General features: G+C 33.6%; 1 protein-coding gene and 1 pseudogene across 1 annotated transcript; both read right to left on the reverse strand.

Annotated features, from left to right (window-relative positions):
- Positions 1 to 73: 73 nt before the first annotated feature.
- On the reverse strand, positions 74 to 5272 carry LOC110736565 (annotated as a pseudogene).
- A 1173-nt stretch (positions 5273 to 6445) lies between these two features.
- On the reverse strand, positions 6446 to 10488 carry LOC110736022. Its single transcript, XM_021916181.1, has 8 exons — positions 9985 to 10488; positions 9819 to 9858; positions 9285 to 9529; positions 8675 to 8711; positions 8328 to 8575; positions 7936 to 7972; positions 7587 to 7834; positions 6446 to 7437 (listed from the first exon to the last, which is right to left on the reverse strand). The coding sequence occupies exons 1-8, from the start codon at positions 10003 to 10005 to the stop codon at positions 6826 to 6828; spliced, it is 1488 nt and encodes a 495-aa protein (XP_021771873.1). The 5' UTR covers positions 10006 to 10488; the 3' UTR covers positions 6446 to 6825.
- Positions 10489 to 12676: the final 2188 nt, after the last annotated feature.

The raw sequence follows: 12676 nt of genomic DNA on the forward strand, positions 1-12676 counted from the left end.
AACAACATAAACGCTTCTAAATTCTACTTGTAATTAATGGTAAAATTAGTGGTCTATGAAAAAATCTAGAAAATGCATATAATATGAATTGATAATTTGAAATTGAGGTAAAAAAGTGTCAATTACAGAGAAGGGAAAGAGCGATAAAGAAGAGCCAGGGAAGAGGCAGTGCATGGGAAGAGCAACAACATCAATATCTACAATGTTGATTGATCCATCTCATGCCCAACCGCTTCCCTAGCTTCTAGCTCTCCCATAAGAAATAGACACAAAACTTGTAAAAACGACCACCTTATCATCAATGTGATGAATTCGCCTTTTGCGTTCACACTTATGCTTACAAATGTAAGACAGAATAATTTTTTTAACAAGAATAATACCCAAAACTTAGGATCAGATCCCGCACTTTGTGTCTCAATACGAAAAAATAAAATACTTAAGTGTTTTTTTTTTTTTTTTTGGGTATTGTAGAGTAATCTAAAGCTCTTGTTGCATTTCCTCGAGCAACAAGCTCTATATATAAACAAGTCGAAATGGGGAAGTACCAGAAACATGATTGCTTGTACTACATGCTGGTACCTAAGTAACGTTTTTAGAGCAGAAGTACCACATTAAAAGATGTACTTCTTAAGTTCATGCAGTACAACCTTGTAATAGTAGTACTTTTATACAGATGTACTAGCAGTAGATCAAAAAATGAGCTGTATCTTTGTGTTTCTTTTGGTTGAATTCTTCAGGTTGGAACACACCAACCAAAATACAAACTTTAATGATAGAAATGTCAAGTAAATTAGTATAGATATCTGTCTATTCTTCTAAACATGGGCCCACTAAAGAAATTTAAGCTCATTGATAAAGATGATTACTAACCAATGAGATGAGATTAAAGACATCCTTTCCATCAGATCATACAGGCCAAATAAATCTATTATGTACATAGAAGCCAATCACTGACGAGAAAGCCGCAAGCAAAGAAACAAAATGAGGCCCTAGAGTTGAGTAAATTAAGATCTAACATAGAATCTGATACTGAAGAGGAGGAAACTGTTTATATTAGGAGCCTTGTTCTGTTACTGCCTTGGCTATTCCAAATTTTGATATCATGGATCCACCCTGAAGCATAGAAATGATTATGGTTAGACGATTTGATGAAATATAGGAAACGACTGAAAAGGAAACAAAAATAAGAAACAATCCAATAACTGAACAAAACTGTAGCAGAATCCAATAGCTGAACAAAACTGGAGCAGCGATAAGTTGTGTAAACAATAATAAAGACATCAAAGCTTAACACGACAGCATAAAAGGCATTGATCTATAAATCAATACGCAAACTTCCAACTGAGCTGAAGGTTCAACAAGATAAGTATTTAAAATGCATGCATGTCTCTCTTGATCTGACTCTTCACATGACTAGTAATCTAGCATAGAGAACATGAAAGGAAAAATTGAAGGAAATCATGAGATAATAATACAACAAAATCCTTAAGTTTATTTTATATTCGTTTACCCCTGTTTTGGGATTGACAAAACCTTGAATAAACCCTCAAGAACAGCTAGCACAAACAATTTCTTGTCTCCTCAGAACATAAAAGATATCAAACAAGAACTCAAGTCAAACAGAAGAGATGCAAAAAAAAATGCTGAGTCTATTTACGTAGGTTTTCTATCAAAAGCAACTTGCAAAATCCACAGCGGAGATAAGGATTACAACTTTTGCAAAGCAAACTGCAGGAAATAGCAGCGCAGTACAACGCTAGCACCCATAGGCTTAGCATCTAACATTTTGATCCATGTACCCACAGCAACAAGACCTTTGACATAATACCAGAGAGGTTAACAAAGTAGCCAAGAACAAGGAATCAACAGGAATAGTATCTTATATGTCCACAACACACCCATGAAACATCAAAAATTGATTCTAGACCAGTAGACCACATTATATCTACTACAATGCAGTAGTCACATACAATTATTCTTTCATAACATTCACAAGGCAGACCTACAATAGATCCAGCATTAAAGTATCCTTTGAATTCTTCAATATAAGCCTTCAAAAAACTTTTAAGGTTTTTAGGACACAAAGGAGATGATTAAACGCAGCAAATCATGCAACAAGCACAGATTACAAACATTAAATTATTATTCTACAAGTGAAGATGCTTCTATATATAGCTGGTTGTAAGTTTATGCTTACCGCTATTACTGTTCCGTTAAAATCTCTTTGCATGTTGATTTATTGTGTCCCATGCCCTTGCATCTACTACACTGCAGCTGACGTTTGACAACCTCCTGTGAACCAAAACGGTTTTTTGTGGGCCGGCCCGGAGGTCGACGTGTAGGAGGAGGGGTAACTGTCACTGCAGCCTGAGATGAATCATTTTGTAACGATTCATTAGCACTTGGGACAGGATTCACTGTCTCAGTGTATGTTAACCTATAGCTTTCAACTGAAAAATATTGGGAACAATATTCGTACGGAGTCCTTCCCATGCAGCCAATAACAGCTAGAGCATGGAAGCAGGGTAAACCAGTCAACTGCCATCCTCTGCAACTACAATCCCATTGATCAATGTCAACTATTTCTATGGTGTCTCCGCGCACCTCAAATGTACTACCAGCAGAGAGCAAAACTTGAAGGGGAGGGACTTTCAAGGTTTCCTTGTCAAGTTTTTGTTCCATAGATGGGGTTAGCCTTGTTAACCACTGGGCTGACTCCAATCTCCGTGCACTAATCAACTCCAGTATCTTAGCTCGAATAACATCGACCATCTGTGTTATGGGCAACTCATGCACCTCTGATGCCCAGTTATAAAAAATATCACCAAAGTTTGATGACAGATGATTATATCTTGCACCCCTGAAGAAAGCGTTTGCCCAGTACTCAGGTTCACTTTGCATGACCCAGTCATAAGCTTCTGTGGAGATACTCTTAATGCTGTCAACATATCTCTGGAAACCTTCAAGCTTAGGAGCATAAGCAGCAGCATAGAAATCCTCAACCAAGAGGCGTTTCACTTCATGAGAAAATTGCCCTTTCAGGTCCTTAATAAGATTCTCAGTCAAGTACCTTAAACAGTAACCATGAAAAGAATCCTCAAATATCTCAGCAATTGACTCCTTCAACCCCTTGTGTCTATCTGCCACAAACGTTATTGAGCCAGGTGTTTGCATTGCTGATTTCAGTTGCAATAAAAACCATCGCCAATTATCATCAGTTTCAGCATCAACCACAGCAAATGCAACTGGAAAGACACCATCATCCCCATCAGCAGCATTGACAGCTAGAAGTGTTCCTTGATATTTAGACTTTAAAGAAATGCTATCGAGAAAAAGTAGAGGCCGACAGCCTTGCTGGAATCCACATAATGAGGCATGAAATGAGACAAAGAGACGCTGAAAGCTAGAATCATCTTTGGTAGTAAAAGTAGCTAAACTACCCGGATTTGACTCCATTATCTTTTCACAGAAACTCGGTAGCTGCTTATAAGCTTCTTTATAGGAACCTTGCAGTTGCTCCTTGGCAATTTCTTTTCCACGCCATGCCTGGAAATAATTCAGTTGAATTCCATACTCCTGTTTAATGTCATTGACAATATCCTTAGGCTTGTAATTTGGGAACACTTTCAACTTCTCTTTTATAATACCCGCCACCCAACTTCTAGTTGCTTGATATCCTGTGGTATGAACACCTCCTTCACAAGTATGTGCAGGATTCATTTTCTTGATGCAAATTAGCTGCGTAGTTGATAACCTTGATGCATGAATCCTCCACGGACAACCTTCTGCTTTGCATTTGACAGTCACACGGTGACTATCATTCTTTTTATATCTGAATGCAAATTGATTAGCAATGGCGTATTTACGTAATGCTTCACGAAACTCTGTGACACTATTGAACCTCTGGCCGACACCAGTAATATTATTCTGCCATTGATGAGCAGCTTTCACAAGTTTCTCATCACCGGAGCTAGTGAGGGGCACTACAGCAGATATTTCAGTTGGTATATCGATTTGGGCATCAGTGTTGGAAATATCAAGAGGAGCAATAAAATGCACATCATCAGGATGATTAGTATCCTCCACCACATCAATGGGGCATCAAGAGGCACCATTTCCTGAGATAAAGAGGTTCTGCTTGACCTAAATATAACACCCCTCAATATATTTACAAAATAAAAATAAAAAACCAAACTAAAATGCCAATTTTCGAAAATAATATCGAATTAGAACGGCAAGACATATACCTACTGATAGGCATGTTAGAGACTTCCTCAGGAGCAAGGTTCTCTCCAATTATGACATATATATCAACAATTGCACGACAGTCATGGAACTTGATCATGCGCAACAAGTCCTTATCATTGGATATTGTAATGAGAGTCTTCTTGTTTTCAGGAAGGAAGTACTTCATAGACATTATATCAGTACTCCAATTGAACATCTCAGCTACCTCCATCTTAAAGGCATTAAAATTCATCTCATCATCAATATCAATGGCATGAGCCTCTCCACCTTTATAGGTGATAATACCATCGTTATCGGTCTCGAATTCACCCCCGGCCTGACATATAGCTATTAGCTTCTTCCCAGCCATGACCTACCCTAGGGAAAACATAAATCTTGCATATAAATTCAATTATACAATACAAAAATACATTTTTGAAGATATTCATAGCTACCAAAATTAAACATTATACATTATATTTCTAATATCAGAAAAATAAAAGCCACAACTCAAAACCCCAAATTCAACGTACATATACAATACAAAATCAAAAACCCAAATACAATCCTCTATAATATCAAAATATTAACAATTTAACAGAAAAAGAACATGTGGGTACTTAAAAATCAGATAAATTATGGTCAACTAAACATGATAAAACACCAAATTATTAAAATTTCATAAATTCATACTATTTTACACCAATTTCTAAGCATGTATAATGCTTAAAGGTGAATTAAATTATAAATTAGATGGAATTTGAAGAAAGATTGTACCTTTGAAATTCAGAAATTAGGTAAAATGGAATTGTAGTAGCAAATTTTATCCAGGAATTTGCAGAAAGAGGAGTCTGTGTTGTCTGCATATGTTCAAGCGTAGATCGTAGAGAGAGAAAGAGAGAGGAGAGGAGAGAGAAAGAGAGAGGCACGCGAGAAAAACGTGAGAAAGACGAGAGATTGGATGTTGTGATTGTGAGTTAGTGAGTTGAGGTGGGCCGAATTTGAGAGTTTAGAAGTTAAGTTCATCATTTCATCTCAACCTCAAATTGTTTCAAGAATCAAGATTGGCTTTTGATAATTTGGATTTTGGGTAATGAATGATATATGTTATAGAGTGGTTAGACAGTTAGACGCGTAATAACAGTTTAGTTGGTTAGAGTATTTCTTTAGATTTGAGAGTCGGGTGTTAAAATTGATATATGATAAAGTTATAACAAAAAAGGTTAAGATTTGTAATAAATCTTATTACGTGTCTCGTAAAAGTAAAAACAATATTCAAGTTTGTTAAAAAAGAAAAAAAACACAAAAAGAATTGATACACATATCTTTAGTTAAAGCAGCCAAAAATGACATGTTATCAAGTGCATATGAACACTCATTTAAAATCATTAAGATAATCTACTTGAATTAGTTACATGTACTTTTAAGTAACAAAAAGAGTGCTATAAACATTAAATAATGGATTTGGGGTTGTTTACAAAGGGAAGCTCCATGATGGGACTAAGATTGTCGTTAAGAGGATGGAAGCTACAGTTATGGGCACCAAAGGGATGAGTTTCAAGCTGAAATTACAGTCCTTACAAAAGTCAGGCACAGACATTTGGTTACCTTTTAGGTTCCTGCACCAATGGGCACGAGAGGCTTTTGGTATACGAGTGCATGCCACAAGGGCACCTGGGACAACATTTGTTTGAGTGGCAAGAGCTTAGATATCCCCCTCTTACCTAGAAGTAGAGAATCTCCATAGCTTTGGGTGTAGCCAAGGGAGTTGAATATCTACACAGTTTGACGCAAATAAGTTTCATTCTCAGAGATTTGAAACCTTCTAATATCTTGCCGGGAGATGATATGAGGGCCAAAGTTGCAGATTTCGCTTTGGTAAAGAATGCTTCTAATGGAAAATATTCAATGGAGACCCGATTGGCTGGAACGTTCGACTACCAATGTAGTATGTTTATTATACTATTTGTGTACACATATTGCACATATATTATATATAATAAGTGTATATATCGATTATTAATTTATTACGATGTATTATCTTCATAATACTTTAGGCCTAGCAAGTGTTAGATAGAATAAGAGAATTAGAGGAAATAATATCTTCCTTATTATATATATATATATATATATATATATATATATATATATATATATATATATATATATATATATATATATATATATATATATATATATACAAAAGTATAACCAAGCATTTCAAGAGCATACTGTGCTCTCTTGCCATAAAATTACAGGCTATCCAATGTAGCAATCCTCATATCCCCATACACAAATCATCATGTACAGTCCTTTGAGAATGTTTGCTCCTGCGCTGATACAACCATTCAAACCGTTCCAACATTTGAGTGTGGGACTTAAGAAAGCTTGCTTTCCACTGAAATAACAAGGTGCATACAGTGATACAGACAATAGTATCACTACCGATCCCACAATTTGCACTCAAGTCTCATTGTATATCTTGCAAAATTTTCATTTTTGATCAAATATTGTAGTACTGCTAGAAACGCTTATCATACTGCATTACATATCATCAGAGGGTTCAGACCTGTATATCATAGTGACAGTAGCAACAATTTACATCTTATAAACCCATCTTTCAAGTCGGAGCTGCTTCAGAGGAGGTCCAATGTTTGGTTTATATCTCTGTGGGCATTTCCATTTCCCAGCAACCTCTGGCACACGAGAATAGTCAAAGTTAGTTGTTTCTTTAAGGACCTCTCTTCTCAACTTTTTATCCTTCTGCCCATCAGAAGAATAAAGCAAATTTACAGGAGAATTTTCCTTGTTGATCCTTGGCCTTACTTTACTCTTCATTGAACTTAAGCGATTTTCTGCAGAAATGTATTCTCCTCTCTCCTTTGTGATACTTTTAGAACAATCTTCTCTTGGTTTATGATTAAGCGAGATCCAGCCGGAATCATTTTCAGCAGCTATAAACTTCTTTTCCGTCTTCTCTTCAGCAGTTTCAGTAAATGCCCTATCCCTACAACAAGAAGCCTTTGCAGGTGATCTCAAATGGTTTATGCTGCTCAGCTGCTGTTCGTCTTGCTGTATTGGTAAACTATGTTCATCTGTAGTTCTTTCCCATGCAACAGATTTATCCGGGAGGGTATTATGTTCATCTATAGTTCTTTTAACACAAAAACTGTTCTTGAGAGACAAGTTACTACTTTCTGAACCATCCTCCTGCACATTTCAAACAGAAAAGAGAGGAATTGGTCACTTGGTAAAATATTTAGTAGTGACATTCTATGAACTATAATGGACTGATTTGCAATAAAAAAAAAAAAAAGGACTTTCTTTTAAGCAAAAGTTGGGATAAAGACTTGCAATACCTGGGGAACAGAAGGGTTTTTGTTCTCCTGAACTCCACTAGGTCTTGTAGTTGTCTCCCTGCAGCTAAGTATCTCATCTTTAAATTTTGTTACAGGCAACTCCTTTAATTGATCTTCCCTCTCTTTGTCAATTTCTTTCTTATTCCCAAAAGTATAAACACTTGAAAGTGAAACATCAAAAATCAGCACTCTCTGATTTGGAGACTCGTATACATAACTTGAGAACCATTTTGTGATGTCAGGAGGCTCTGAAGTGCACATGCAAGAGCAAGAGTTTTAAATTATCAAATCAATAGTTATAACTTATATGTTTAGTTTCCATGATAAACAACGAGAGACAAGCACAAACCAGATAGAGGTGAGAGCGAGTCTGGATAGGATGGAACCTATAAAAGAAAGACGAAGATTACGGACCAAACTAATACCTTCTACAAATCTATAGTACAAGAATTCAACAAGTAGTAAGATTGTACTGGACTTATACTGGTAGATCGTAGAACTTCAGTAACGCATAACTATGTTATTGTGTACCAACAAAAGACATCCTTAATACAAAGTATACTAAAATCACAATATCACTCCAGTGCATATTTTTAGTTCACTTTGTTTCTGACTATCAAGTAGCCAATATATATTCCTCAAGTGTAGCCATATATAATGTGGTTTTTTACAAAGACAACTATACAACACCTTCTTACACCTTACGGTTGTTACAAAAGCCATCCTCATGAAAGAGCATACCTGGGGAGTAGAAGGGTTTGCGTTGTTCTCAGCTCCACTAGGTCTTGTAACTGTCTCCCTGCAGCTAAGCATTTCATCTTTGACTTTTGTTACTGAAAACTCCTTTAGATGATCTACCCTTCCCTTGTTAACTTCTTTCTTATTCCCAGAAGTATAGGCACTTGAAAGTGAAACATCAAAATCAGCACTATCTACTTCTGGAGATTCGTACACATAGCTTGAGAACCATTTTGTGATGTCAGGAGGCTCTGAAGTGCACAAGCAAGCACAAGGGTTTAATTATCACATCAATAGTAATATCTTATATGTGAAGTTTGCTTAATAAACAAAGAGGAATGAGCACAAACCAGATGGAAGTGAGAGCGAGTCTGGATTGGTTGAAACCTATAAAACAAAGAGAGGCAAATTACAGACCAATTTACATTCTACAAATCTAAAGTCCAACGATTCAAGAAGTTGTAAAACAATACTGGAGTTATACAAGTACACCTTCAAACTTCAGGAATGCAGAACCATATTGTTGAATACCAACAAAAGATTATCAGGTAACCAATTTATTCCTCAAGTAACCAATTCATTCCTCAAGTAAACTGTAGCCAGATATAATGTGCTTCTTTACCAAGACAACTATACAATAGTCGAATATGCGGTTTATGCCATACGACTAAAGCCATCCACATGACAAAAAAGACAAGCATTTAAGCAATATGCAAACCTTTAGGGTCACTAAGTCTGCTGACTTTTGTATACTGTGAATACACCTATTGTGTACAAGACCTCCTGTTTTCAGGACAGATACATAAACAACTGTAAATCTGTATTCTGTTAAGGAACTTTCATTCAGATTTCCCAGATAAACAAACAGTCTCTTTCAAGGTTCTCCCAAAAAAACCTATCATGGTCTTAAAACTATTTGTATAATCGAAACAATTTCACTTCAAAGATAAATCACAATACCTCAACAGCAGGAAGAGTTGGAAAGTCATGCTTCTTAGCTTCCTCAGTGGATTTAAGAATGGCGACGGAGCGATTAATCTTTGTGAAATCTTCACATGTTCCTTCATCTTCAGTCTCACTGTCTTCAACGTACAATCCCCTCTCTTCAACATCAACTCTCTGAGATAAACAGAAGTCTTCATTTGTGTCTAATTCAGGAGATTGGTAATTGTAACTTGAAAACCACTGCTTTATGTCAAGAGGCTCTGAAATCAACCAATTTTAGGCAAATCAGATTAATAACAACTTCAGCATTATTCAGCAGAAAAATGAGAAATTACCCAACAAGAGAAAAAATAATAATTTAAAAACCCTCAAATTGAAATTCTCAAATTTTGACAGTTCTATAAAAAATTAAAGGTACCCAGAAATTGAACTGACTATAAATTAATTCAGAAAAATGATACGAAGGGTATATTATGCCCACATAATAAAATTAATAATTATGTCAGCTAAGCAGGATTTGCCCCCAAAAAAAAAAAAAAAAAAAATCACCTGAAATTTGGGAAATTGAAGAGAATGAAGAGCCTGAATCCTGGAGCAAAGATGCAAACTTTCAGATGATTTAATAGAAAATTACAAAAAATGAATTACCAAAAAGCATGATAAACAATAAAGATGAAGAATTTGAGATGGGTTTTACAGATTAATAAATGGGTACCTGAGATCTGGGATTTCTCATAACATATGAAGCTTAAGATTTCAAGTTATTTGTGTGGTATTCTCACTCTGGAATTCTCTCTCCAAGTTCTTTTTCCAGTTCTGCACTTCTGCCATTTCTTTATATTTTCAATTCAAGAAGACGAAAATTAAAAATTTTGAATAAGCCCGGTATATTCGCGCCATTCTATTTGCATTTGTCAATTCTCAATTTGGGGGTTTCTAAAATTAATTGGGAGTTGTGAAGAGGGTGGTATTTTTCTTTATTTTTTTTTATTTGATCTGTTTCTTTTATTACATTTGTGTGTATATTATGATAGTATTTATTGAGACAAATTCAAAAATATCTCATATGAATGTATTTTTCCTTATATATTATTCACAAAAGAAGGTCAGAGGAGGGGTGGCGAATAGTATAAAATTCAAAGCGGGTCAAGTGAAAAAAAAACAGAGGAAGTATATAAACAATTAATGTTACTCCTTCCGTCCCTAAAAAAATGACCTTTTTGGCCAAATTTTAGTCCCAAAATGTTCATCCCATTTGCATTAAAATACCTTTCAATCTGCAATAATATTTGTACAAAATTAGTTTCCCAATATAAATTTTGCTTTTTCATGTATTTTTATTATTTTTTCTCTCCACTTTTCTGCGAATCCCATGTAAGAGGTTGTTTAGTTCACCTGATTTTAGCTGATCTGATCTGATCTGAACTTATTTTTTCTGATCTGAACTTATTTTTTCTGATCTGACCTTATTTTAATTATTTCAATATTCTACTTTTAATGTTAATCAATATTAATGTTTAATTATTATTGTTATTATTATTATCATTATAATAATAATTATTATTATTATTATATTATGATAATTTAATTTATATTATATTATATTATTATTATTATATTATTATTATTATTATTATATGATATTATATTACTATGATATTATATTATTATTATATTATATTATATTATATTATATTATATTATATTATATTATATTATATTATATTATATTATATTATATTATATTATATTATATTATATTATATTATATTATATTATATTATATTATATTATATTATATTATATTATATTATATTATATTATATTATATTATATTATATTATATTATATTATATTATGTTATTATTATTACTATTATATTATATTATATTATTATTATTAAATAATAATAATAATATCATTATTGTTAATGGAATTGTTTCTAAAATTTCAAAAGGTGAGATTGTTTCTGGAAGATGGAGCAAAGGTGTGATTATTAGATTTCATTTTCCTTTTTTTATTTAAGCTTTTATATTTAACTTGTTTAGGGCGTTTAAGTGTTTTTTTATTCATTTGTTCCTCTATTGAACCTTTTTTTTATTCATGCGTGTATGGTTGCGTGGGAATGACACATTGACTCGTTTTAACCCGTCAAAACCTGAATTTAACCCGACCTGAATTCAACCCGAACCGAATTTAACCTGACCTATTACTAACCCAACCCGAATTTAACCTGACCTATTACTAGCCCGACCCGAATTCAACCCGATCTATCATTAACCCAACCTGAAATCAACCCGACTTGTTATTGACCCGAAATTAAGTAGCAATCTAAGATTACGTCATTTTTTTTTTCTTTCCCTAATTTTATGAGTTATTTTCCTATTTAAGCTTATTCAAATATTTTCAAAAAAAATCTCTATTATCAAATGTATTATAATTTACGTCTCAAAAAAACCTATGAAAATTTATGAATACCACTACTTTTTTGATGCATGTGCATTCTTTATTCAAATTTAGTAATTACTATTTACGAATACTATTACTTTGTAGGTGCATGTGTATTAATGTAGTCAACCCGAAATGAGCCGACCCGAATTAATCCGACCCACACTTCACAATTGGCAATTATGGTTGCTACATTCACACTTCACAATTTTATTCGATTACATGAGTTGGATATACCCATTGATAGTGGTATAGAAATCGAACCAAGAGCCGATTATGATTTGTTTAATGAGAATTAATATAGCTGTAATGAAAGAAGTACAACTTAATATAGCGAAGGAAATTTGGAACTTCTTGTAATGAAAATTATATTTGTAAACGTTTATGATTTGGAGCTTATAATGAAATTTTAATTATTATCGTTTATTGTTTGTGCTATTTAATAACATAGACAATATTGCTAGTTCAAACAAACGATAAAATCAAATCCGATACATCATAAATCAATAATAATAATAATAATAATAATAATAATAATAATAATAATTTGATCTGAACTTATTTTTTCTGATCTGATCTGATCTGAACTTATTTTTTCTGATCTGAACTTATTTTTTCTGATCTGATCTGATCTGATCTGAACTTATTTTTCCTGATCTGATCTGAACTGATTTTTTCTGATCTGATCTGAATTTATTTTTTCTGAAATAAGTAAAAATAAGGTGAACTAAACAGGGCCTAAATTTACCTTTTCAGTGTACTTTTATTAGCTTCCTCATACTCTTGTCAAATAAAATTAGCTTCCCCATACACTTGTACTTCCCACTTAAGTTTCTTAATACCCGTGAAAAACATGCATTGTGACTAATTCAATAACATTTTAAATGATAAAAATCACATTAGTATATTAGTGATAATTATTTAGTCAAAGTTAGTATATTGAATGATGCAAACGTCAT

This window comes from Chenopodium quinoa, unplaced genomic scaffold (assembly GCF_001683475.1).
Source record: "Chenopodium quinoa cultivar QQ74 unplaced genomic scaffold, ASM168347v1, whole genome shotgun sequence".
NCBI lineage: Eukaryota > Viridiplantae > Streptophyta > Magnoliopsida > Caryophyllales > Amaranthaceae > Chenopodium > Chenopodium quinoa.